Genomic DNA, 25,898 nt, shown 5'->3' with positions numbered 1-25,898 from the left:
TCTATTTACCGCCAAGGTATCGGGACGAGTAAAACAACACGAAAAAAAAAACGATAGGGGCCCGAAGTAAACCAGACAGCGAATAAAGCTGTAGATGTTTAGTGTCTAGAATGAAGAAGAAAGAAACCGGACAAGGTATGCGGCCCGCCAAAGGTAAAATCCCCACGAGTTCCTCGCATAACTCCACAGAGGCCCTGCATGTCCGACTAGGCAACCCAAACAAAAGCCAGAGCTGGTCTAAACTACGCCAAAAGAAACCCGAGAAAAAGCAAATACAAGTGAATGATGCATCTTATTTACCCCTCGCCTTCATCAAAAGGTTCAACCCTCAACATAATTTCCTCTAAAAATCCCTCGAGGAATGTGCCCCCTGCGTCCTTGCCCGTGTCCATATGGACCGGCTCAGACTTGTCATAGTGATCAATCTCCTTGCACATATGCGCAAGCCGGTATACGAGCTTCCGTATCTTTTCATGCGCTGCCTCTGCCCGCTGCTGTCGTGGGGTGGGGGCGGGGGCACCGCCGGCAAACTGTGACGGCGCACCGGGTGGCATCGCTTGAATCTGTTGCTGGAGTCGGATCTGTCGCCTTTTGAGCGCCTCCTCAAGTGCCGGGAAGATGACATCGTTGAGGGCGTCCATCTCCCCGTTGGGCGGCGCCGGCGCCGGCGAGGGGAAGTCTTGGTGCTGTGGTGTCCCTGGTTGCTGCTGATGTTGTTGGTGCTGTAGTGCTTGTGTTTGCAAGGGCCGTGGCGTGGGTAACTGTTGGTGCTGCGGTGGCTCAGGCGTGTCGTCTCGTGCTCGGTACGCTGGGTGAGGAGGAAGATCCTGCTGTTGCATTTGCCTTGGCTGTGGTGGTTGGTACTGGCGTGCTTGTGGATGTGCTGCCGGTTGACTGGACCCTGCGTGTTTACCACGGAAAGGTGGTATCTCTGGGAGCTTGATCGGGCCTAAATGGGCGAGTGGCTTCGGAGCTTGAGAAGCAGCTGGTCCTGTCTTTGGTATCAATCCCGTCCTCTCCTTGTGGCCGGGCTCTATCATATCACCGATGTTCATCCCATCCATCTCGCGCTGTAGTTGCTGTTGTAGCTCTCTGTCATAATCTGGCGAGGGAGCACTGTCAAAATTGACAGGAGCCGGCTTTAAGACTGCCCTCGGCGTCTCTGGCTCTCTTTCTATCTTTTGTACTGTTGTCTTCCCCGGAGAACTCGGCACTGGCCTCCTCTGCGGGCTGACCTGTCTCGACTTAACCGTGTCGTTGTCCAACTGCTGTTGCGACAGCCTCTTGGTTGGGCTCTCGCTACGATGCCTGTGGCGATTTTGCTCAAATTCCGTCTCGTGGGCCCTTGTTGCCCGCGCATTGGTTGCAGCCTCGTCCAGGGGATTTAACAGTCCCGGGCGGTGAACGATATGACCACGCTCGCCAACAAGTCTGACAGTTCCAAAATCCCACATGTCCTCATTAACCGCAGCGCGGTTGGCAGCCTGCTGTTGACGCTGCTGCTCATCGTCTGACTGGCTGTCTAATTCCTCATCGTTCTCGCTCTTGTGCGTCGAGCTCCAGCGACTATGGCGCTCGATCAACTCCGTCAGGTAACTCGTCTTTTTGGCGTGTCGGACGAACGGGTGCCGCAACAACTCCCTGGCGGAGGGCCGGTCCTTCGGGTCGCGCTGCAGACATAGCTCGATAAAGTCCTTGAATGCTTTGGTAAAATTTCCTTCAAGGCGTGGGGGTGGGTTTTTGGGGATCAAGAAGAGAACCTTCATCGGATGAATATCGGCGTATGGTGGCTCTCCATTGGCCAGCTCAAGGGCTGTAATACCCAATGACCAAATATCTGCCTTGTGATCGTAACCGCTTTGTTTTATCACTTCGGGCGCCATCCAGAACGGTGTGCCTACGAATGTATTCTTCTTGGTCATGGTAGCGCTCAACTGGCCCGAGACGCCAAAATCCGCTAGCTTGACTTGTCCATTGGCTGCAAGTAACACGTTGGCAGCTAAGTATATGGACCCATTGGTGTTAGCGGAAATTCATACGGCCCCCAGCTGTATTTGATGCCGTTGAGATTGAGCCCAAATCTCACCTTTGACGTCCCGATGAAGCTTCTTGTCCGCATGTAGGTAGTCTAATCCCAACAACAGCTCCCGTACGACGATGGCAATGTACTCCTCACCGATCAAGCCGGGCTTCATCAGGTCGGCGCAACTCCCACCGGAGCAAAACTCCATGACAATCCACAGCTCGGCTCCCTTTGCATATGATCCATAATACTTGGTGACATATGGTGACTGCAGTTCTGACAGAATCGCAATCTCTTGTATGATATCCTCGACCTCGTCTTCGGCGCTCTCGATGTCAATGATCTTGATGGCCACCGCATGGCCTGTTCGCTTATCCACTCTGGCACAGTGAGTGGGAAGTTAGCTTTTGCCACAGTATGGGTATTTCGGAGCTGCGGCATGGACTCCTCGCGCGCGCGAGTAGCCTACAAGCAACAGAGGAACAGTAAAGGCTAGAAGTACCCTTTATAGACCTTTCCAAAACTTCCTCCACCTGTCAAGAACATCAGTCGAGTCAGCCAACTGTTCACTCTGCCGTAGGCAGACCTCTCATAAACTGTGTCGTACCAATGCAGTATTCCTTGGTGTAGAGGGACTCCGGGTCAGGAGACCCCTCCTCGTAATCCCGGTCCCTATCCCCCATGTTATGCAACCAGACAGTGGGTGAGGACGCAGCGGATTGTGGTTACGTTTGCCGGTGTCGAAGCTGCCACGAACCGACTTCGAGCCACTCGACGTGGCTTGGTCGTTTGTTCTGAAGTTTTTTTTTTTTTTTTTTGCGATCGATTGCGGGAGTCGGCGGGAGCTATCAGATTCGCGGGGTGGAGCGAGCGCCTTGTCGTGGTCTAGAACGCGTTTTGGACCTTGACCACCAGGCAGGAGTCGTCACAATGCCCAGGGTTTGTGTCGTCGGATTCGGGCACTAAATTGAAATGGTCGCAAAAAAGTTGCGAAGCTTCGAGCGAGCAAGGGAGTGGGCGCCTGGGTTGGGCGTCGTCGAGCGGTCGAGGATGCCCGTTCGTCTCACAGCTGACGCTTTGTGTGCAAGGGGGAAAAAAGGGAGCCAGGGGTGTACCGATTCCCGCGTTATGCGGGTTGAGGTACCTGAATAGGGAGCAGCTAGTGTGACGCCTCCAATACAACCGAACCGTGACGTGATGCTGGGAGTGGAAAGAAGAACAAATGGGAGAAGAAAATGAGTGGGTTACGAATCCAAGTCAAGTATTGAAGAGAGAATGTTGCGCCAGCCGTTAGAGCGTCAAGGCGACAGAGAGAAAAATGCACTTTCGTTGTTTGTTTATTTCGCAATAGCATTGGACAGGGAAGCACCAACCAGGCTTCTGCGTCGGATTTCGATGTCGTTCATAATCATCGGTCGTTTCCTTCCCCGCCCCTCCATCATACATCCACTGTGATTCGTTGTCGCGTTCAGGACCAAACCGGGGCGCCTTGTCAAAAGAGGTGGGGTGTTGTTAGTGTGGTGGGCGGTGGGCGGCCGGCCGGCCAGCCCTGCTGAGGTGGTGCAAATGCAACCACAAGCTTGAGCGTTCCAACCTATTTTGAGATAAGGTGGTGACTGACTACGGTACTGTACCAAATTTGCCTTGCCTGTCAAGGCTGTGTATACGTAATAAAATCCAGGAGTCCTGTCTTTCAGCGTAGCGTACACTTTAGCCACCAAGTAGATCAGACAATTGGAATAATTCTAAATTGGCTAAAGCACCAAACTATTCCAGTTCTGCAACAAACCCACCTAATTAGTGTCTTTGAGGAGCACGAGGGCTTGTAAGGGCAAGCTAGAATGATTCAAGCTTTATCCGTAGTGAGGATTTCACATCCGCAAAGCCACCATTTCAACAAACGGGATCGGAATCAAGGGCTACTCAAGTTAACTGGCATCACGCGACACCGGTATGACCATCTAAACAAACATAGGCAATATTTCCCGACCTTTCACCGCCCCACCAGGTGGTCAACAGATATCAAACTATAATCTCATCAACACACGTGGTTGGGTTGTCGTATATTCATCTTTCTTGGGCAATAATGTAACAGAAATTGTCTGGATGAGGCTAGATTTTTGCAGCGATATTTTTTTCAAGCAAACTTGAATGCTTCACACTTCAGTAACTAATGAAAGAGTTGAAGGAAAAAAAGAAAGGGAAAAGAAAAAAAACAAAGACCAAGGGGAAGAAAGTCCCAAACACCTATCCCCATTCAAGTCTATTCCCGAGCCAAACTTCCATGAAAAAAAATATCGAATAATACTATTCGACATGCCGTCGCAACAAGGCAATATCATCTCTGCCATCAACCCACAAACTCCACTGCAAGAGATGACTGCTTGATCCCGGCCTCCTCTATCGTCTTGTCCAGATCCACAATGAGATCCGTTCCTTGAGGGACGCGCTTTATCTCAAACTCCACGCCAGCCTTATCTTCCCCGCCAAGCGGCTCCGCCTTCAGCCACTCGTACAACCGCCGCACCGGATCCGTGACCGCGAACCGTCGCACCACCTTGCCGCTCGGGCTCATGAATTGGATACGCGTGACTCCCGTGGTGCCTGCTGCAGGCTCTGAATGTGGTCGATCAGAGGCTATCTTGGCCCAAGCCGATTCTTCCTGCTCCTCTGCTGGTGCGGCAGCCGGTGCCTCTTCCTCGACAGCCTTGTTTTTGCCTTTGTCTGGAGAACCAGTCGACTTGGTAAGCTCGTCCGGGTCTTGGATGCTTGGCCGCGAGGAAGACTCCCCCGACCCATTATTGGCCGTCGCCAAGCTGTTCTGCATTGCTAGTTGGAGCATCTCGTCCTCTGTCATGCGGTCGACATCCTTAACCACGCGCTTGGGAGCCTTCGTGGTCGCCACTGGATTCTTGCCAGAGAACCTATACCTCTCAAGAAAGTCCTCTAGTTTCTCCTTGAAATCGGTAGCTGTCGTTGGGCAATCTTGCCCGGACCACACTTTCATCTGCTCGCCCGTTCGAGGGTCAACCACTGCAATGTATGGGTAAATGTCTGAGTTGAGATGTTGCTCGTTAGGCAGATAGAGTTGAATGAACTGCCGCGCATTGCCAAGATCCTTGTCGTATTGAAGGAATAAAAACTTCTCCCGGATGATTTGTTGCACACCTTCGTCCTTCCACACATCTCGGTTCAGCATCTGGCAGCGGAAATCGGCCATGTCTTGGAGGTTGACCAGAATCCACTTCTTTTGATCCTTGCCCTCGTCTCTTGTGTCGTCCCAGTCGAGGTGTGTAAGAATCTCTCGCGGGGGTCTGTACAATTCCGCTAGCCTCCTGCTGGTTGCAGACTGCGCACCAGCTGGTCCGCCGGCCCTGCCCGGAGGGCCTTCGTCCCAAACAGTCTGCGAAAAAGGATTTGCGGGGTTTTCTGCTCTGGTAGCACGATACGCTCCTGATACTGCACAGTTGGGTTATGGTGATCAGTCTGTGAAATCAATGGAATTGCGTCATGTGCCAAGTGGCGGATCGACCGCAACTTACCCTGCTGCTCGCGTCTTCTCCGCCGCATCTCTTCGAGGAATGCTTCTGCGTCGGCTTCGTCTTCTTCACCTCCCGCATACATGCCACCAGAGAGGCCGCCAAATTCCGGCGCCACCAAAGTCTCCGTTGTCCGCCCAATCGGGGCGCGCACCTCGTCGTCCCCAAGCCCAGCCGAACCTCCAGCACCGCCTGCGCTGTAGAGTTCTTCCTGTAGACGACGAGCAATTGCCGCGTCCTCATCCTCCTGCGCAGACCTCGCGGCCGCGGCCGCTCCCGACGCCTCAAAGTCGTCGTCCAAAGCCGCGCGTGGTCCTGGTGTTCCGCCCATCTGCACATCGCCTTCGTCGTCGCTATCGTCAATATGAATGACGCCCTGTGCATCTTCTCTCCCAGCCGATCTCGAGCTTGAAGACTGGGCGGGGGCGGTTGCTGAGGAAGGTCCTGTCGAGCTGCTCGCGGCGTTGAGCGAGCTGACAATGTCGGGCTGCTCAAAGAAGAGCTGGCAGGCTTGCATCGTGTCGTTGTCGCTCAGCTGGAGAAGGTGACGGGCAACTGGCTCGGTTGCGCCCGTGAAGGCCATCACCGATGCCAGCGCCTCGTCGGCCATGGTGGGGCGTTGTGAGTCTGTCGAGACGGTCGTTGAGTAGTGGGTGCGTGGCGGGTGCGGTGAAATCGACACAGTCGGCTTGTGCGATAGACAAGCAGGCGTTGTGGCGGGGGTGTTTCTTACGCAGATGTCTGGAAACTTGAATCTAGATTCTAGCTTCTAGAGCGATGCCTAGAGTTTTATCCGCGGCTTTCAAGAAGTAGAAGAAATGAACGATTGTATGCCTGGGGAAATCAAGGACCGTTGCAGGCAGATGTTTGTCGAGGAGAAATAGCTCCGAGCCTAGGTTGCCCACCAGTGACGCAACTGCGGGAGGCTCCACCACATGTTTAGAATGAACGCAATCGAGAAACCCCGCTGAGCGCGATATCACGTGGTAAAGTCACAACTTTGCACGTGATTCTTTGATGCGACGACCTACCACTCATCTGCTAGCTCATCACTGGCGGAACCATTGAATCAATGAGCACAGTATGGTACCCACGGTGCTCTTACTCGGTTGAGATGGATTGCAAGCACAAAACATGGTAGATGCCGAGCTTAGCCTGGATAACATTAGCAGCCGTTCCGCGTTGAAATTAGTAGTCTTTAAATGCTTCAATGCATATCTCATTTGACTTCTGGCTTGCCTCTACCTGGACCTCACCGGAGGTTATTCCACGACCACGCTGCTAGCTAGGTATCGAAGAATTGTCACATCCCCTCACAACTTTCCCAGTATCTGTGCAATGGCACCCTTTACAGCCAGCGATCTCTCTCCCGAGGCAGCGGCTACCAGCTTTTCTTTCAGGATCTTCATCAATTCCATAGCGTCAACGGCCCCAAATACGCCCTTCTTGCATGTCTCAACAAAGGCATCCACGGCCCTCATTCTCGCGGCCCGCTGATCCTCTGTACCAACGTCCGGAGCATCCAAGTCGAGCGTGTTCAGGATCTTCTCGGCGGTGTCGGGCGTAGACGCTGATTGTTTCCCCGCACCGCCCTTCTTTGCATCGTCCAGAAGGTCCGCGGCGCAGCTGTACCACACCTCCCTACGAACGCGGCCAAACTGGGAGCTGGCAAGGTAGGGCCCCAGCGCTGAGACTACCCTTCTCAGGACCGCCTCTGGCTCGGCCTCGATCTTCTCTCGGCAGTAGCCCCTGGCCACGGCTTCCACAGCCACGGTGGCCGTCTTGGCTACCAGATCTTCGCGTCCCTTCTCTCCGTCCACATCCATTCTGTCCTCGTCCTTGAGTGCGTCGAGGTGTGGCGCCACGATGCTCACGATGTCATCCAACATGTCCATCTGCTTGCGAGACTTGGCGAACCTCCAAAGGCACTTGAATGCATGCACACGGTACGCGTCGTTGTTGCGCTTCGCCTCACGCACAACGATCTTCTTTAGCACCGCGTCGTCTCCGAATCCCTTCTCTGCCATGTCGGCCAGCGGGTCTAAGAGCTTCTCCTTGCCATCAAACGTTTTGAGTAATAACGACTTCTCGAATGTTGGCCAAATCTTATCGAGTCGCGACGCTGCCGTCTCGGCGCTAAGGCTTGCTCCCTCCAGGACCGCCTTGACCATTGACCCCTGCGATTGTGACAAAATTAGAAAAAAATTCAACCCAGTTGCAAACTGATCGAGAGAGAAAAAAACGTACTGTAGTCAGCGCTCCGGCATGCTTCAACGCCCACTGCGCCGCACCCAACGCCCGCTCCACCAGCTCTGTGATCTCACCGACGTAGCGCACAACACTCCTCGCGCTGCCGGCATGTTTGTCCCATACCTCGGAAAAGCACGTGGCGACATACTCTTCTGGATCGTGCTTGCCCAGATATGCAAGAGGTAGGAGCTGCGCCTCGAGAGCATTGAAGTGGTCCGGTGAGATCTTGGACAGCGCCAGCACGACGTCACCGACCTTGCGCCGACGGCCCTCGTCCTCGGCCGCAAAGTACAGGTCCGCAAAGTGCTCTACAAACTTGAGGCGCGCTGCGTCAGGCGCCACGCGCATCATGTATGCGGCAGCCTTTGCATATGCGCGGCTGACCTCGTCGTTGCGGTCAAGCACGCACTTGTACATGAGCTTCAGGAACCTGCCCGAGTGTGGAGCAAAGTCGACGGCGTGCCGGATTGATAGCGAAGACAACAGGTTGCTGCACCCGATCTTGGTGGGCATGCCGATGGCGCTCTTGATGGTTTCTTCGACTCCCGACAGTAGCTTGGGCATGACTTCAGCGTCGACCTGGCGCAACGCATCCTCGATGGCGACGAAGATGGGCGACTGTGAGACGAACGAGCTGCGCAGCTTATCGATCTTTTCCCGCGATTCCTCGCCCGACCGCTGGTAGTAGTAATTAAGAGCGTCAGGCTCGATGGTGCTCAAGAGGTTCAGCAGGTGCGTCACCATGTCAGCGATGTATGGCCGGAGCGCCGGGCCGCCGTTCTTGGAAATCTTCATCACCGTTATGATTGCGAGACCTTTAACTTCTTCAACACCACTTTCAATGCCCTTGTCAGAGAGCAGGAATGGTAGGGCTTGTCCTATCATTGCGGTGGCTGTTTTGGAAGCTGCAGCGCTGCTCGACTCCTCAAGCTGCCGCACCAGAGTGTTAGAAAGGTTCATGCAGAGACCCATGGCTGCCTCACGGACAGAGGCCTTGACGTCGTCCAAGACCCGCAAGGCTGCGCTCCAGATGTCTTGGTATTGCTCCTTGTATCTGTCGAACTTCTGCCCACCAATGAGGTCTGCGATGGCAGCACAACTAGCTTGTCGCACTCGCCACTCCTTACCCAGTATGCTCTTCAGGAGGTCTGAAAGGATGGCCTCAAAGTGGGTGTCGATGACAGCGGAGGAGTCCTTAACAAGTGCTTTCCAGATATCGTTCATTGATTTCTGCACGTTCAGGTTGGGATCAAATCGGTATCGATACAGTTTCGGATACAGCTTAGGATCAACCTCGGACTCCGACAAGATGTTACTGAGACCGAAACGGCCAAATGCCGAACGAGTGGACCATGTCGCGGCGTTGGTAGCCAAGGACATAAACTTGTAAATGAGGCTCTGGTCACCGACCTCGTTGGCCAGACTGACAATATCTTTGTAGGATGTGATGCTCTTGCCTTCGCCGGTAGGCAGCGCTCCAGCATCAAACAACTCAGTATCCTTGTCGACCTCGAGCTTTGGCCCAGATCCGGTGAAGGCGGCGACGAGATCCTTGACCAGATCTTCTCTCAGAGCGGGGTCTCCGCGCTCGTACACCAACGCAAGACCACGGCTCGCAGTCTCCTGAACGAGTTCGTCGCGGGCACTCAAAAGCCGCATAAACGCTACCTGGCTCTCGCGCAGCTTCAACTGGATCTCGGGGAGGTGAGAGCAGTTCTGAATCAGGCAGAAAAGCCATATGCCCGAGGCCTTTAGGAGGGAAGGCTTGGTCGTCTTGCAGTCCTGCAGAAGCTTGTTCAGCAGCTCCGATACCCTTGTGCTACGCTTGCTGATGAGATAAGAGTCGTCTTTAGGCTCGACATCCAGGGTGAGTTGAACAACTTCAGAGTCCCAGCAGGCAACGGCAGCTGTTATGGCTTCGCCTACAGCAAATTGGACTTCTGTCTGCTTGATCTCGTGAAGGTCGTATAGTCTGGATAGGATATCAGTGATGATGGACGAATCTTTGTCGTCTGTATCATCGAGAGCTATTGCGAGGCGACCCAGGGCGATGATTGCCTTGTCGTTGGATTTCTTGGCCTCGGAAGAAAGTAATTCAACCCACTCCGCAGCCAATTCTTTCCGAGAATCATCTTGAGAGAGACATGAAAGACCAGCAGTCCAGAACTGTGACATAGCCTGATATGTGGAGTTGCGTCGAGCCAGCGACGAAGCCTTGAAAAAGATGTTGCGTCTGATTTTGTCCATCAACGGTGTTGAAGGCTCTCCTGATGGATTGTTTAGGCCATAATAGTATACCAATCTTGAGGCAAGATGTGCCATACAAAGCAGTGCCCCTTGGGTCTTTGCCTCGCTACCAATGCCAGTGCTCTGTGATTGGAACTCGGCCATAAGGCGCTCATAAATCTCCATCGTAGACCCCTGCCCTTTAGCAGGATGAGCCCCAAGAATAGCGCATGCCCGAGAACCAAGAAGTCGCAAATCGGACTTGTGGGACATAACCAGCGGCAACAAATCCTCCGCTCGGCCGGCCAGAGACCGCAGCACCGCTTTGGGAGCTAGCGAGGCAAGGTCTACGAAGCTCTGCGCACATTCGTTGACGATTTCATCATTGTCCTGAAGCAACATGCCCTCCAGCGCAGCTGTCAGTAGGGTAAGAAGCGCTGTGCTGGGCATTGTTGTTGCATCGGACGCCCGGGGCAAATTGTCGTGAGCGTTGGCCAGATAGTGGCGAATCGTCCTGCGAGCTTCGAGATCAGACCGCACTTTGTTCTCCAGCTGCAGCTCCCAGCCTGGCTGGACCTTGAAGCTATCCCCTAACGCCATCAAGAATAAGATTCGGGTGCAGTATGTCACAGTGAGTGGGTAGGCATGCAGCTTGTCTCCTCCAAAGTTGGCGAAGAACGGCGAGGTCGGATGTTCATCCTTTGCTTTCTTATCCACATGATCGTCGGCCGAGGAGATACGTTCGGTGAAATAAGTCCGGACCATCTCGACCCAGTCAGGAAGCTTGGCGGACGCGGACTCCTCATTGGCGTAATAAGTCCACGGATCCAGGCCTTTGCGGCCCTCCTCAACGACATCCCTTCGCTCGCTACGAGCACTGGCTACGGCGAGGATGTCGATCCACCGCGCGGTAGCATCGGAAAAGGGCAGGCATTGGTTGGCGCACTTGACGGCCGCGGGCCGGGTGCTGCGCACTATCTCGGGCGCGTCATGGGGTGGTGACATGTAAGTGAGTAGTGTGGAATGAAGGTGGAAGCATTCAGCATCACCGGGGTTCTGGAAGAAGCGTGCAACTGCGGGCAGCGCGCCATCAATGGCAGCAACGACATCCGAAGGGTCCTCCGATAGTGACCGGAACAAGAAACTGAGCAGAAATGTCCGGGGCTCTTCGGGAAACTCCTCGGCCGACCTAGCCAGAATACCAATCGTCTCGTAGGCTCTGTATCGCAGGTTGACCTGATCCACGGATAGGTTTTCCGGAACGGGCCAGCCTTGACCTCGGATAAAAGCCACAAGATGGTCGATCAGGGGGTGTGCGATGGCCGTGAAGTTGCCGTCTTTGCTTGGCCCAATACGCGCTACCCAGTTCATATATTCAAACAGAGCTTTGTGGAGCTTCGTCTGCTCGAGGCCGCTAGCTTGCATCCGCCGAACCCAGTCTTCGTTGGGCGCGTGTGGAAAACTTCCTTCCAAATCCATCTTGACAACATTCAGAATGTTTTCCTTGTACGTAACTGATGTCGCTGACCTGCTCAAAAGATTGAGTATCTTGGCTCGGTAGGGTGATGGTAGTCCGAGGTGAGCAGTGAATAGTCTCTCCACTATTGACTTGTCTTCTAGGTCGACAGTTGACCTCTTCAGCATGTCATCGCCAACAGATGACATACGCCCATCAGAGCTAGCAGAAGCGTATATAGCTGCCAGGAAACGCTCTTTGTCAGTGAAAGCGCCACTGGCCAGGAGATTCAGTGCTCGCAAGCGTGTCTCTGCCAGCTTCAGGCCGTTGGGTCCCGTCCATGTTTCGGGTTTGTCGAGGGTCAGAAATTTGATGTCTTCCTCCGTGAGGCCCATAGTCTCAGATAAGTTTTGCTTCAACAGCAACAGCTTTGTCAACCAGTCGGCAACATAGCCAGCGTCTTCTGGGTCAGATATACCGATTTCATCCCGGAAAGCATCGGATTCTTTGCTTCCTCTGGGCGGCACCTTGACGTCGGGAATTATATGTAACACCACGTTGAAAAGAGCGGCGTGGCTGGGACTGATGTTCTTGCCAATGTCCTTGAGAACTAATGAAACAAGCTCAGCGCGTTCCGAACTATCTATACGCCCAATGCTGTGCTGAATAAATGTAAGATCCAGGTGCCTAACCAGTGGAGAATCGGTTGCCTTGTACTGCGAGAGAAGGGCAGCTACAGGCAGGACTATGCCTGGCGGTTGTACGAATGTTTTGAGCCGCTGGCATATTTGAATCACCTGAGAATGTTGTTAGCTGTCAGGGTATAAAAGACGGGGGTTGCCAACTGGCTAGGTACCTAGGTATCTTACCTTGCTTCGCACTGAGAAGTGCTCACTGGCAGCTTTTAGGATGAGGGGCGCCAAGTACAATTTTAGTAACTCTGGCAGCTTCTTCTCGTCATTTGCAACATGGAGGATCTTAAAGTCGACTTTGTCGATCAAAGCCAGTTCTTTGGCCTCTGGGGTGGCCATGATGTCCCTGGGTTGGCACGTGAATGCGGGCAATAAAGTCGCCAATGTTGGGACAGCGGGGAAAGCGTGTCTTGGGTATCGCAAACGAGGAAGTTAGAACAAGACAGAAACGAAAAAAAGACGATCTCAGATCTATTGCTAGACAACCGCTTAAATTGATAAATATCTCGCTCGTGTGATGATAATTAAATTCGCCATTACGGAGTTAGTATGCCATTGCGTGGACCTGGTTCGTGGCGAAGAAGCTGCCTGCTTTGCGATCTTACCCTCTAGGCAGGCAAAGGCGACGTCGCTATCATCTCGTAAGCCAGCCAACAAGCCTTCCAATCCCTGCCCTGCCATTGTGGGCTTCGCACGGAGAATGAAGTACATCACGTGAAACATCACAATTTTACCCAGTCACTACCCTGAAGCAAATACACATTTGCTCTACATTCAACAATGCCCCGGAAGGAAAAGAGATCGAAAAAAAATCAGAGAGGAATCATAATTGGTAACAGAAAAGTAAACAAAAAGCCCGAGCTATCTATAAAGGGTTTCGGCACATGGCGCCTATTGCAAGAGGGGAGGGAGTTCTCCTTTACCCTAGAATGCCTCGGCCTGTCGAATCCAAATCCTTCTACGGATAGGTAAGGTAGGTTAGAAAGGCCCACAACAAGACCCCAAGGCATTCACCACTAAAGGCCGACCGATCAGCCCAACTCCCGGCAATGCCGGATCGACTTATCGGCTGAAACCAGACAACTGTCACTCCCGATTGTTCTCATTCCCGTGACAGGTGGGGAACATTGCAGTAACCTGGTCCCGGGATATGTAGTTCGTAAGAAGTACTGTCTACATCTGACGTTGGCAAAATAGTATGTACTAAACAAGAGACACTGCGACACTACAGATTAAAGGCGCATTGCTCATGATTTTGGCTGGCTTAAAACGGTAAGTGCACAATTTATACCAACTATGTATGTACATTCAACTGCAAGCTTCGCCTTATGTCAAGCTACCAGTGGAAGAGGACTCCATACGTCCGAAGTTGGTAAGGAGGGAGTATTCTTAGATTGAAGCGGCGCCGACACCGCGTTCGCTCATCAGAGCTGCCGAGGCGCTGGGTGGCAGCCACAGACGTCGACCCCCAATCCGTCTTGAAAGTTTAGGGTCTCACTGAGTGGCTACCGCAACTGGGGGAGTCAAATAAGCCAACGCCGCCGGTGAGCAGACAGCTCGCATGAGTGATAGACACCTGATCAAGTTCTCGTGCCAATCGCATCAAGCCTCCGAATTGCGGTGAGAGGGCCGGATTGTGAGCTAGGGAACAACCCCAATACCCAAAAAGCTGTGGTATCTGCTGCCAGTTTCTCTGTAAATGTTCCGATCACCAAACATTTGTTCTTCATGTGACGTAATCGACCAGAAGCGGGTCGTGGCTGAGGAAGCAAATATCACCTGAAAATATCTACATCGGCGCTGTTATGCTGATGAATGAAATATTGGATTGATATTTTTATTTCAATATCAACCCTGAAAGAACTATTTATTGGAGCTGGGCTGGCTCCAAACAAATTGCAACCACCCCAAGAAGAAAAAAGTCCACAGTGCGCGTAGGGATTTGTCCCTTTCATCCTATATCTTATTACATAACGCAGGCTTGGTGGATGTAAGGTAAGGTCTTCGAGCGCACGCCACTTGTTCAAGGCATCCTAGCCGAACTCCGAAATCCATCCACTTGAGTTAAAACTTTTTTCCTCGAATGGTGCAGATTTCGAGACGCTGGTTCTCCCAATGAGAGGTCAAAGCTAGGATTTAGCTTCGCAGTACCTTCCGAAATACGAAGACTAAAATTATTAAATTCATCATAGGATGACTATCAAATAAACAGATAAAATCTGTCAAATGTTGATCGCGAAACAGTACCTGATGGCACAAATACTGTATGAACCACGAAAAAGATGCTATTGTTTTTGGGAACTCAGGGTTTTGGCATCTTGATACTTACTTTTCTGTGGAAACTTGTAGAGCTGTGTCGAGCTGTGCATGCAATTCCACACTTCGCAGTTTTGTCCTGTCTTGGCTGCATCTCTGCGCCGTGCCGGCTATTCCAGAGCCGGCGGCTGAGCCCAAGGATTCTAATTGACTGGTAGGTAGGAGGCATTAGATGAACCCGGGTCAGGATTGAGCTGAACCCCCTTCAGAGATAATTAGACCCACTTTCGCTAAAAGTTGAACCCCTTTCAGGGCTTTTGCTCCGGTTGGCCAGATAAGGTGGGTCCAATGGGTCCGCCCAATTGGGTAATAAAAATAATAAATAATAAATAAAATATATAAATTTTGCATATGCAATGCATATGCAAAAATAAATGTAAAAATTAAATAAAATAAGTAAAATTAAATTTTTATACCAAAATATAAGTTAAATTTAAAAAATAAAAAATTTAAAATATATTTTAAAGTATAATATATTTAATAAAATATTTTATTTATTAATTATATATATATTATTAAAATAATAAATAATTTTAAAATTTATTTGTATTTTTAATTGTTTTTTTAATATATTATTAGATGAAAATAAAATTAAAATAATTAATAAAATATTCCCAATAATATAAATTTAAAAAGTAAAAAATTTATAAATTATATTAAATATAAATATATATATTTTTGTAAAAAAATTTAATAATTTACTATAAATTATATATAAAAATTTAATTTTAAAATTTTTATTAAATTTTTATTTATATTCGCATATGCGGGGCATACGCGCCGCATATGCCTCGCATATGCCATTTTACTTATATATATATAATTTGTTAATTTTTATATATATATATATATATATACGCGCCGCATATGCCTCGCATATACTATTTTACTTATATATATATAATTTATTAATTTTTATATATATATACATACGCGCCGCATATGCCTCGCATATGCCATTTTACTTATATATATAAAATTTGTTAATTTTTATATATATATATGTATACGCGCCGCATATGCCTCGCATATGCTATTTTACTTATATATAAAATTTGTTAATTTTTATATATATACGCATATGCGGTGCATATGCCTCGCATATGCTATTTTATTTATATATATAAAATTTGTCAATTTTTATATATATATATATATATATATATATATGCATACGCGCCGCATATGCCTCGCATGTGCTATTTTACTTATATATATATAATTTGTTAATTTTTATATATATATACATACGCGCCGCATATGCCTCGCATATGCTATTTTACTTATATATATATAATTTGTTAATTTTTATATATATATGCATACGCGCCGCATATGCCTCGCATATGCTATTTTACTTATATATATATAATTTGTTAATTTTTATATATATACGCATATGCGGTACATGTGCACCGCATATATAAAAAAATATTATTCTTTATAAATTCGACCAATTATAACGGTGTAATTAAAGTGGATTTTAAAAAGTTAAACCCCCTTTAGAGAAAAAGTGGGTTAAAAAATTTCTAAAGGGGGTTTAACTTAATCCTAACCCGGGTTTATTTATAAACTCGTAGGTAATGGATAAAATATTGGCCTCCATTCCCGTTCGAGCGCAGACAACAGGGCAATATAATCTCAATATTTAAATTAAACTACCCCTATTTCGCAATAGTAGACCGGACGTTTTATATACCTTTTAACCATACGGCTTTTCGGCCAATTAAATTGGCCAAAAAAATCGCGCCCGTTCTAATTTAAGGATATTTTATCGATTTTTGTCGCAAACGATATAAATTTTACCATATTACGAATAATAATTTTATTCGTTACAAAAAAAAGAAAAAAGAAATTTACGCCTTTATTACCTATTATTAAATCCAAACCAAAATCCTTTTTATTAAATTATACGAATAATTTATTATATATTTTAAATAAAAATATATTGGCGATAATATTAAATTTAATATTTACGGAAATATTCCTATTTACGCAATTAATAATATATTATTTTCCGTCGTTAAATTTAAATATTTTACCTTTTATACCCTCGCCCTTTTTATTATCCAATCCCGAATCGGAAAATAAATGGGAATTTACGCGTTTTTTATATAAATAACGTTAATTTTCGAACGAATTTTGTTGGAATAGCCTCACTCGCGCGCGCAGCGGAAAGGAGGTAAAGCCGGGCCGGAGCTGCGGCCCCGGCGATTGGGTGACTAAGCAAGGAGCACGGACCGCATGAAAGACTTTTCATCCGGCCGTGAATAATCAAATGCAGTCGCACGACTTAGGTAGAAGACAGACCGAATATACCCAAATTGCAGAGGTATAACGTTCTCACCCATTGATTAAGTCTACCACGCAATGCATTGTTAGTAGACCTGCGAGTCTACGAACAAATTTAATTCCGAACGCGATAATATTATTCCCGAAACCGACCCCAAAATCCTATTTATCCGTAATATTTTTAAATTTTGGCGTAACGGTATCCGACGTATTAATTTCCAATAATTTATCCGCGTTTGGGTAATAATACCAAATATTTACAATATTTACCGATTTTTTTCGCAACGGATATATTATTTTAAAAAAATATTAAAAAATTTTATTATTCGAAAACGTTTACGTAATAGCGGGATCGAATGCCGTTTCGACGAAAAAGAAAATGCTGGTTTTATCGATACCGCCCTATTTCGTTAAAAATTCCGGGGTTTAATATAATATTTTTTTAATTTTAAACGTTTCGAACCAATAAATTTCCAATTTCCGGGAACGGAAAAATATTTCGTTAAAAATATTTGTAATATAAATTAATTTAAACAAATATTCGATACGTTTTTCCAAAATATTCCAATTAAAGTTTTAATATTATTCGTATTTATGATATTATTATTTTCGTATTTTCGAAACCACCGCCCGTTTTATATATTATTATAAACCGCAAATTTGCTATATTAGGCCCCGAATACCCTTTTCGAAATTACAAACCCCTTAACGTTAACGGATTAACGCGTTACGTTAATATTGGCCATTTTAACCTACGAATATTCCCCGCAAAAAAACAATTATTTATTACGCGTATTCGTAATATATTTTATATATAACGGGGTTTTAAAACGTATTATAAATACGTTATCCGGGTTTAAAATATGTTTATTATATAAAGCTATTAAACGGTAAACGTAATAATTTATTACCATTACCCAAATATGTAATAAATAATAGTTGTTTATATACCTAATACCAGGAATAATAATAATAATATATATATATAAATTAACCTGAAAAAAATCGCCCGTAACCCAATTTTATTTTTCGTATATAATAATTTTAATTTCCTGGAAAAGGTATAAAATTTCGGTTATAAGAGGTATAACCGAATATAAAACCTAATTTCGTACCTTTTTATATTAACGCCAAAATTTGAAGAATATACGTAATTTTAATAATACGTTATTACATTTTTCCATTAAAAATGGCTGTAAACGTCCAATTTTTTATAATATCCGGATATTTATTATAAAAGCGCCAAATATTATATTTTGGGCCAAATTTGCGGTTTTTTATTCCCCGATAGCCCCTTTTTACCCAATATAATCCCATAATACCCTATATTCGCACGAATTATATTAATATTTTACTTTATTTAAATTCCCGTTATTATAAAAAACGAAAGGGATTATATAGGCGTTATCCAAATTTATAAAATCCTATTTAAATATTTTTTAAATTTAAAAACTACCTATTTCGATTATTTATCCGTCCTGGTCCTCGTTTATAGGGATTAAAAAACGATATTATCTATCCGCGCCATATAAGGAATTTATATTAAATTATCCCAATTTTTCGATAGGAAATAATAAATATTACCCGTACCAGGGTTTTTCCATATCGAATTTAATTTTATTAATTATTTTTGGTATACGTATATGCCCATTATATCCATAAATATAACGGGATTGGAAAAGAATAGCAAATTTTAAAAAAATAAAAAGGAATTTTACCACGTTTTACGGTTTTTACAAAATATTTTCCGTTTCCGTATTTTATATATTATTATTACCGCCCTAATTTAAAATAGGTTATTGGAAAAGGATTATATATCGAAAAACGCCCTGGAATAGGTTTTTACCGATATATTACCTAATATATACGCCTTTATAATAAACCGGATTTACGATAATATATTTACCGGTTATATTAACGGTTTAATGGGTATAGGATTATGGAATTTAAAACCCAAAATTAATTTCGCTTTCCGTACGTAACGCCGCTATTTGCAAATAATCGCCTTTTTATAAATAATATTTAACGCGTTTTAAAAAAAAAATTACGGTATATTGGAAATTATAATACCGTAATTGGTCCTATTTTTTTACGGGTATAAAACCAAAAATTATAAACCGAAAATATTATATTTAATTTGGTTATTGCGACTAAAAATTATAAATTAACCGTTACGGACGGCGATTTTAAAATTAATTTTTGTAAAATATATTACGGCCGGGAACGGATATAAACCAGCAAATTTGGTAATTAAATATATTAATAGGAATTTTGTTTTAAATATTAAAAATAACCGCAATTTAACGTACGATTTGCGAAAAGTTTTTATAATTTGCGCAGTTTTAAAGCCAATCGCGAATACGTTACGTAAAATTTTGGAAAATATCTTCCGTATTCGCATTAATAATAAATATTATATAATATTAACTAATAATAATATTATATATTATACGTATTTACTATTCCAAAATGGTTGGGGAAACGAAAAAAATAAAATAACGCCCAATTTCGATTTTAACGCCCCCGATTTATTATATTTGGGTATAAAAAAACTAATAGGCGATAAATTAGCGGCGTTTAACCAAAAGATTGTACGTCCCGATAATATATTAAATTAGGTAAATATTAAAAAAATAGGGAAATATTTGGAAAAGGGAAATAATAGGCTAAATGGGTTAAATATAAATGGAATAATAAATATTAAAAGAAAATTAATTTACGGGATATACGTAAAATCCGACGAAAAAAAGGTATAGGCATTTTAAAAATAAATAATATAATATAAAGGGCAAATTAATTAAAAATAAGCAGGTTTTTATTTAAAATAGGACGTAAATAAAGGCCCGAAAATTATTTTTCCCGCGAATAATAAAATAAAATAAAATACCGGGATATATATTTATATGGTAATTTGAATTATAATAACCAAAATATATATTATCTTTCTTAAACCCCCAATAAAACGATAAACCGTTTTTTTATTAATTTTATCCCCTTTATTAAACTTTTTTATTATAAACCTAAAAATAAAACCAAATAAAAAAAAACCTTATTTGTAATTTTCGTTACAATAATATATATATATAAATTTTATTTTTCCACCAGTAAACCCTAATACCAAATTACGAAAAAAAATAAAAACAAATTAAGAAAAAGAAAAACGTTTAATAACGGCCAATTTTTTTTTAAAAATAGAATTTTTAGGGCCACGTTTTTTTTTGCGGGTAGGGGTTCGGGTAAACGAGCCAAATGTTTTTTCGCCCTCCTTCTTATTTTCGACCAAAACAGGCATATATGGTTTTTTAAATAAATCGAAATTAATTTTATTATAATCGTTATTAAATTCGACCGACGAAAAGGGTAGGATAATAACGGCCAAAAGGTTGTATTCGCCGTTATTTTGGATATTTTTTTTAAAAAACGCGTTAATTTCCCGACGTTTAATTACCCAGGTATTAAAATTTTTTATAAACGTCCCGATTACCCGTATATTTTCGGTAATTTCGTAATATCCGTTATTATTTTTAATCCATCTTATTAATTTAATTATAAATTTTTAATTTATAATAGTAAAATCGAAATAAAGTAAATATATACGATTAATATAATCGTTAATCGTATTACGTTTACCATTTTAATCCTAATATTGGTAATTAATATAAATTGGACTAAATAATAAAATAAATGCCGAAATCTTTTCGATTAAATTTTATTTGTTAAACGGGGCAGAAATATTGAAAACGAATATGGAAATAAAGCGGGAATAAAATTCGTTTATACGGCGTATTTTATCGGAATAAAAGTCGTTAAAACGTTATAAAGGTTCCGTTATTTAAATAAAATAGTTAAATAATTAGAAAAATATAACCGTTATTATTTCGTACGCCAAAAATTATTTTATAATAGGAAAAACGATAATTTCCGGTAAACGTATACGCGTAATATATTTTAATAATATTTAATATATATTAGTAAAATCCGTAAAAAAAAGGTTCGGGAAATTAACTTTTCGGAATATTCGGTTTTTTACCTAATCGAAAAAGGTACCCCGCATTTCGAAAATCTTCCAAATAATAAATTTAAATTAACCCAAACGAATTAGCCGATTATAAATTTACAATTAATTATTAACGTTTTATATTAAAAAAATAATAATACCGGTATAATAATTATAATATAAATTAAAGCCGGCGTTCGAAATATTAATGTTTAAAACGTAAATATTAAAGGTGGAATTCGATTCGGTAAAGTTAGTAATTGCCTTATTACGTTCGGTTTAGGATAAACCAGACCGGATGGTAATTACGCCGAAATTAGCCTTTTCCAAAATAGCAGCGATTAAATTAAAAAAATTAATAATAAAATTTAAAATTATAATAATCGTTATATAAAAAATAAAATTGGGATTTGTAACAATTATTACAAATAAATAAAAAATAAAAGGGCGATTATAATTATTATTATAATAAAAGTAATTTACAATTAAACCTATAAATTCGGCGTTATAATTAGGACGCGTTAACCTTTTTTTTTTTTTTATATAAATTTCCATTATACGGGCGATAAAGGGAGATTCGTTTAATATAAAATGGACCATTTCGGTTTTACCAAAAGGAAATAACGTTCGGGAATTAATATAAATTTTCGAATAAACCTAATTAAAGGGACCGTCGCCGTTATATTAAATTAAAGCGTTAACGGTAACCGATCCGAAGCGGGTTTTTTTTTTTACAGGTTTTTTTTAAAATTTTATCGAATATTGCGGTATTTAGCCTTAAATTTTATATTTTTTAACGCCAAAATTTTGCCTAATTTGGCCGAGTCCGTATTCCGGATATTGTTTTTAACGTAAATTATGGACCAAAAAAGGTAATTTATCGTTAAAAATTACAATAATCGGATTAGCTTTATATTTAAAAAAGACGAAATTTTTCGTTTTAAATTTGCGTTATCCCCGTTTACGTTATTTCCAAATAAGGCGGTATTAATGTCGTTTATATTTTCGTTTACGAAAAAAATGGAAATATTTTTTAAAATGGTTTTCGTATTTATTATTATATTTTCGAATCGGTGGCCAAATTGCAATTTTTCCGTAATAATATAATAAAAGGGGATTTTTTCGCGGGGATAAATAATAATACCGTTTGGTAATATTAATTTAATATTTATACCGCGACGTATAATAAAAATGCCGGTATGGTGGATAATAAACGTCGATTTGGCGTCGGGCGTCGTCGTAAATATAATAAATTCCAAAATACGAAAATAAAAAAATTATTATTTTTAATTTATCGATTCGAATTTTATTAGCGAAACCTTAATATTAAAATTAATATATAAAACGACGAAATAATTATTACCGTTTTAAGTATACGTCGTTAAAAATATATTTTTTTAAAATAAATCTTTAAAACGGGCGAAAGGGATTTAAATTTTATTTTATACCAACGTACCGGGCCTAATAATATCTTTAATTTTGTTAATAATCGGGGTCGCGGTAGTTAAATTCCGATTAATATAAAATACGAAGCGAAATATGCGGTATATTATAAATTTCCGGTAACGGAAATATTGGGCCTCGTTTCCGATTATCCGTTAAAATAAGGTTCCAAAAAGGAAATATATAATTAAACGTCGAATTTATTTAATATTTTCGCCAATGGAAAAATCGTTTTTACGGCCGTTTTTACGTTAACGGAACCTAATAAAATTATCGATTTTAAATAAAATATTATTAAAAAATGAAATTGTAATAATTATTACGAAAAAAAGATTTATTAAAAATTATTAATTACGTCGAAATCGTCGTTAATTTCCTTAATATTGGCGACGCGTAATTAAAAAATAATATTAATAATTTCGTTTATATATTATAAATTAAATATTTTATTTACGTTATAAATTTTATCCAATTATTTGGTTTCGCGGATAAAAAAAATCGAATAAAACGTAATAATTACGGTACCGGCGGATTTGGAATCGGATTTATTAGTAGCGAATTTCGTTAATATTTTATAAAATTACGATTGGGTTAAAATAATAATCGTCCGCGCCGGGTCGGTTACGTACGTTTTCGCCAAACCGTAATAATATTTAACGTCGAAAATAGGGAGATTTGTTACGGTTTTTTTAAAAATTTGCGAAACGAAATTAACGGGGACGATAATTAGGGTAGGAAAATAGCCGTTAAAATTTTAAATGGTTTTATCGTACAAATAACGAAGATATTATATATAAATAACCGTAAAATAAATGGTCGTTTTACTTATATTTATTTTATTTGCAAATAACCAATTTTTAAAAACCGATTATTCGAATTTAAAAAAGGTATAAACGTTTGTAAATAAATAAAATTAATTTCCTAAAATTAAAAATTGTAATAATGGTTATAAAAAAAAAAGAGAAAGTAAAATTAAAAAGGCTAATAATTGTAATTATAATTACAATTTTTATAAATAATATATAAAAAATTTATTAACGAATTAATGGGAAAGTTAATGGCGACCGGAAAGGGTATTGGGAAAATCCCAATTCGACCAAAAATATTTGCCCTTAATTTTTGGGTAATCGAAGTTTATTTTATTATCGACGTTTAACCCGTTAATAAAAAGATCGTTTTTGGAAAATCGCAAATTTTGGACGGTAGTTTAAATTACGTCCGAATTAAATATTCGACCAAATTAGGGGTAATTTTTGGTTAAAATAGAAAATTGGGTATAATAAATTAATAATATTTTAAAAATTTTTGCGCGGGTTTTTTCGAAAGTTTTTTCGTTACCGCGGTTAATTTCGGCTAGGCGATTAGCGATAGTCGATTGGGTTTATATAAAATTAAGGAAATCGGCCTATTAATTATTATTAAAAAACTTGGAATAAAATTTAATAATATTAATTTTAGGTTTAATAACGATAGGACGATAAAAACGACCCTCGTAATATAGGTTATTAATAATATTTTTAAACGTTAATAAATTTAACGGGTATATTTAAATCTGGTCCGTACGTTTTTTTTTTTTTTAACCGTCCAATTTCGGTAGGTTCGAAACGGAACCAAATATTTATAATTAATATTATTATCGTCCTATTATAATAGGTATAGTTTAAAGCCGATAAATTTATAATATCGATAATTTGGTTTATTTGCGAACGAATATTTAAACGATATTAGGATTTTATTAAATGGAAATTATTTAAAACGATAACGTTATCGGCGATTATTAAATAATTAACCGCGGTAAATAGGGTAAATAATTATTCGATATTAAATTTAAATGGGTTCCGGTAATTCCCGCCGAAATCGCTAAAATTTTTTTTATTACCGACAATAATTTTACCTTACCGGCAAAATACAAAATAAAAAAAATAATAATAAATTTTAAATTAATCGTCGATATAAAAATTACCGTATATATAAAATTTTAAATTCGCGGGTTTAAATTTTAAAATTCCGGATCGGAAATTAAAACCAATTATTATTTTCCGTAAATAAAATAATATTATAACGAAAATGGTAGAAATTATAACCGGTTTAAATTTTTCCGTAAATATTTTTAAACCGGGGGCGTTAATATTATTTTAACGTATAAAAAAAGGGATAACGGGTAAGCGTCGTCGAATGGGCAAATCGTTAAAAATGGATTTAATATTTTTATTACGGAATATATTTGGGATAAAAGCCAAAGTCTTTTACCAAACGGGCATTTTATTATTTTTAATGGATTTACCGGGGTTACCGGCCTTAAAATAGGCCAAATAACCGAATATATCCGCCATTAAATAAAAATTAATTAAAAAATATAAATTATAATTATTATTATAAAAAAAAGGAAAATTAAAAAATTTAAATTATAATAATAATTATAAAAATTTAAAAAATTAAAAGGTTTAAATTATAATAATTATTATAATAAAAAGGGAAATTATAGTTTATAAAATATAATAATTATTATAATTTCCAAAAAATGTAAAAAATTTTTACCTAAAATATTTATATATTGTACTAAAATATTAATTATTTTATAACCGAAAATAATTATAATTTCGTTTATATTTGACGAATTATTATTAAAATAATATATTAAAATTTGGCCGTTAACGCGCGTTTTCGCCGCGGAAATTTTAACGTTCGATTAAATACGTTCGGATATTTGGGCGATCGGGATTTTTTGGGTATTACGAAAAATATTATTTCCGGTTTTAAATTAAACCGGAGGTTGGATATTATTATCGACGTTAAAATAATTAACGTAATCCAAATAAAGGTAAATACGAACCATTTTGGCGATATTAATATTTCCGGTTTTACGCCAAACCGTAATCGTTATTACCGTCGGTATTACGTTTTTTTCGATTTAAAATTTTTTCCAAAACGGGGCGGGTAAATAATTTAATAAACCGGTATTTTTATACGACGGAAAATAATATTCCGGTTAAACGTAATTTACCGGTTTATTGTCGGAATTACCGTCGGATTTAAAATATGGTTTTATTATTTTCGTAAAAACGGTTTTGGCGGGTAAAATAATATTATTAAATTATTATTGGGGTAACGGCGGTTTTTAGCCAATACCGTTCGCGTCGGTAAAATTAAACGCGTTAATTAAACCAATACCGGAACTAATACCGTTTTCATTAATGGGATTAAACGCGTTAATTAAATTAATATTGGAATTAATACCGTTTTCGGTGGTAAAATTGGCCGGTTTATTAATGGTAAAATTGGCCGGTTTATTAATAATAGGATCGGCCGGTTTATTAATAATAGGATTAACCGGCGTATTAATAGTAGGATTAACCGGTTTATTATTGGTAAAATCGACCTATATTTTAATAATGGGATTGGCCGGTTTATTATTAATAGAATTGGCCGGTTTATTATTAGTAAAATTAGCCGGTTCGTTAATAACGGGATCGACCTATATATTAATGGTACGATCGGCCGGTTCGTTAATAATAGGATAATTGGCCGGCTCGTTATTAATAAATTTAACCTGTATATTATTAATTTGCTAAAACGTATTAAAAAAACCCGTACCGTTATCGTTAAAATTACCGGCCCTTTTATTGGTAATATTATCGTTTTTAGGGTTAAAAATAAAAGGTAA

The 25,898-nt window shown here is 41.3% G+C and overlaps 3 protein-coding genes across 3 annotated transcripts; all 3 read right to left on the bottom strand.

Annotated features, from left to right (window-relative positions):
* Positions 1–296: 296 nt before the first annotated feature.
* Positions 297–2,874, bottom strand: PgNI_07313 (uncharacterized protein; the record flags this gene model as incomplete). Its single annotated transcript, XM_031127328.1, has 4 exons — positions 2,631–2,874; positions 2,526–2,556; positions 2,087–2,403; positions 297–1,999 (listed from the first exon to the last, which is right to left on the bottom strand). The coding sequence occupies exons 1-4, from the start codon at positions 2,704–2,706 to the stop codon at positions 297–299; spliced, it is 2,127 nt and encodes a 708-aa protein (XP_030980992.1). The 5' UTR covers positions 2,707–2,874.
* Positions 2,875–4,083: 1,209 nt separating this feature from the next.
* PgNI_07312 (uncharacterized protein) lies at positions 4,084–6,545 on the bottom strand. The gene is made up of 2 exons (XM_031127327.1): positions 5,566–6,545; positions 4,084–5,482 (listed from the first exon to the last, which is right to left on the bottom strand). Exons 1-2 carry the CDS (start codon positions 6,170–6,172, stop codon positions 4,374–4,376), a joined length of 1,716 nt encoding a protein of 571 aa, XP_030980991.1. The 5' UTR covers positions 6,173–6,545; the 3' UTR covers positions 4,084–4,373.
* A 234-nt stretch (positions 6,546–6,779) lies between these two features.
* On the bottom strand, positions 6,780–12,761 carry PgNI_07311 (uncharacterized protein). Its single transcript, XM_031127326.1, has 3 exons — positions 12,364–12,761; positions 7,810–12,291; positions 6,780–7,739 (listed from the first exon to the last, which is right to left on the bottom strand). Exons 1-3 carry the CDS (start codon positions 12,523–12,525, stop codon positions 6,876–6,878), a joined length of 5,508 nt encoding a protein of 1,835 aa, XP_030980996.1. The 5' UTR covers positions 12,526–12,761; the 3' UTR covers positions 6,780–6,875.
* Positions 12,762–25,898: the final 13,137 nt, after the last annotated feature.

Source organism: Pyricularia grisea, assembly GCF_004355905.1.
Source record: "Pyricularia grisea strain NI907 chromosome Unknown Pyricularia_grisea_NI907_Scaffold_4, whole genome shotgun sequence".
Classification (NCBI taxonomy): domain Eukaryota; kingdom Fungi; phylum Ascomycota; class Sordariomycetes; order Magnaporthales; family Pyriculariaceae; genus Pyricularia; species Pyricularia grisea.
This window is presented reverse-complemented; position numbering and strand designations above follow the sequence as displayed.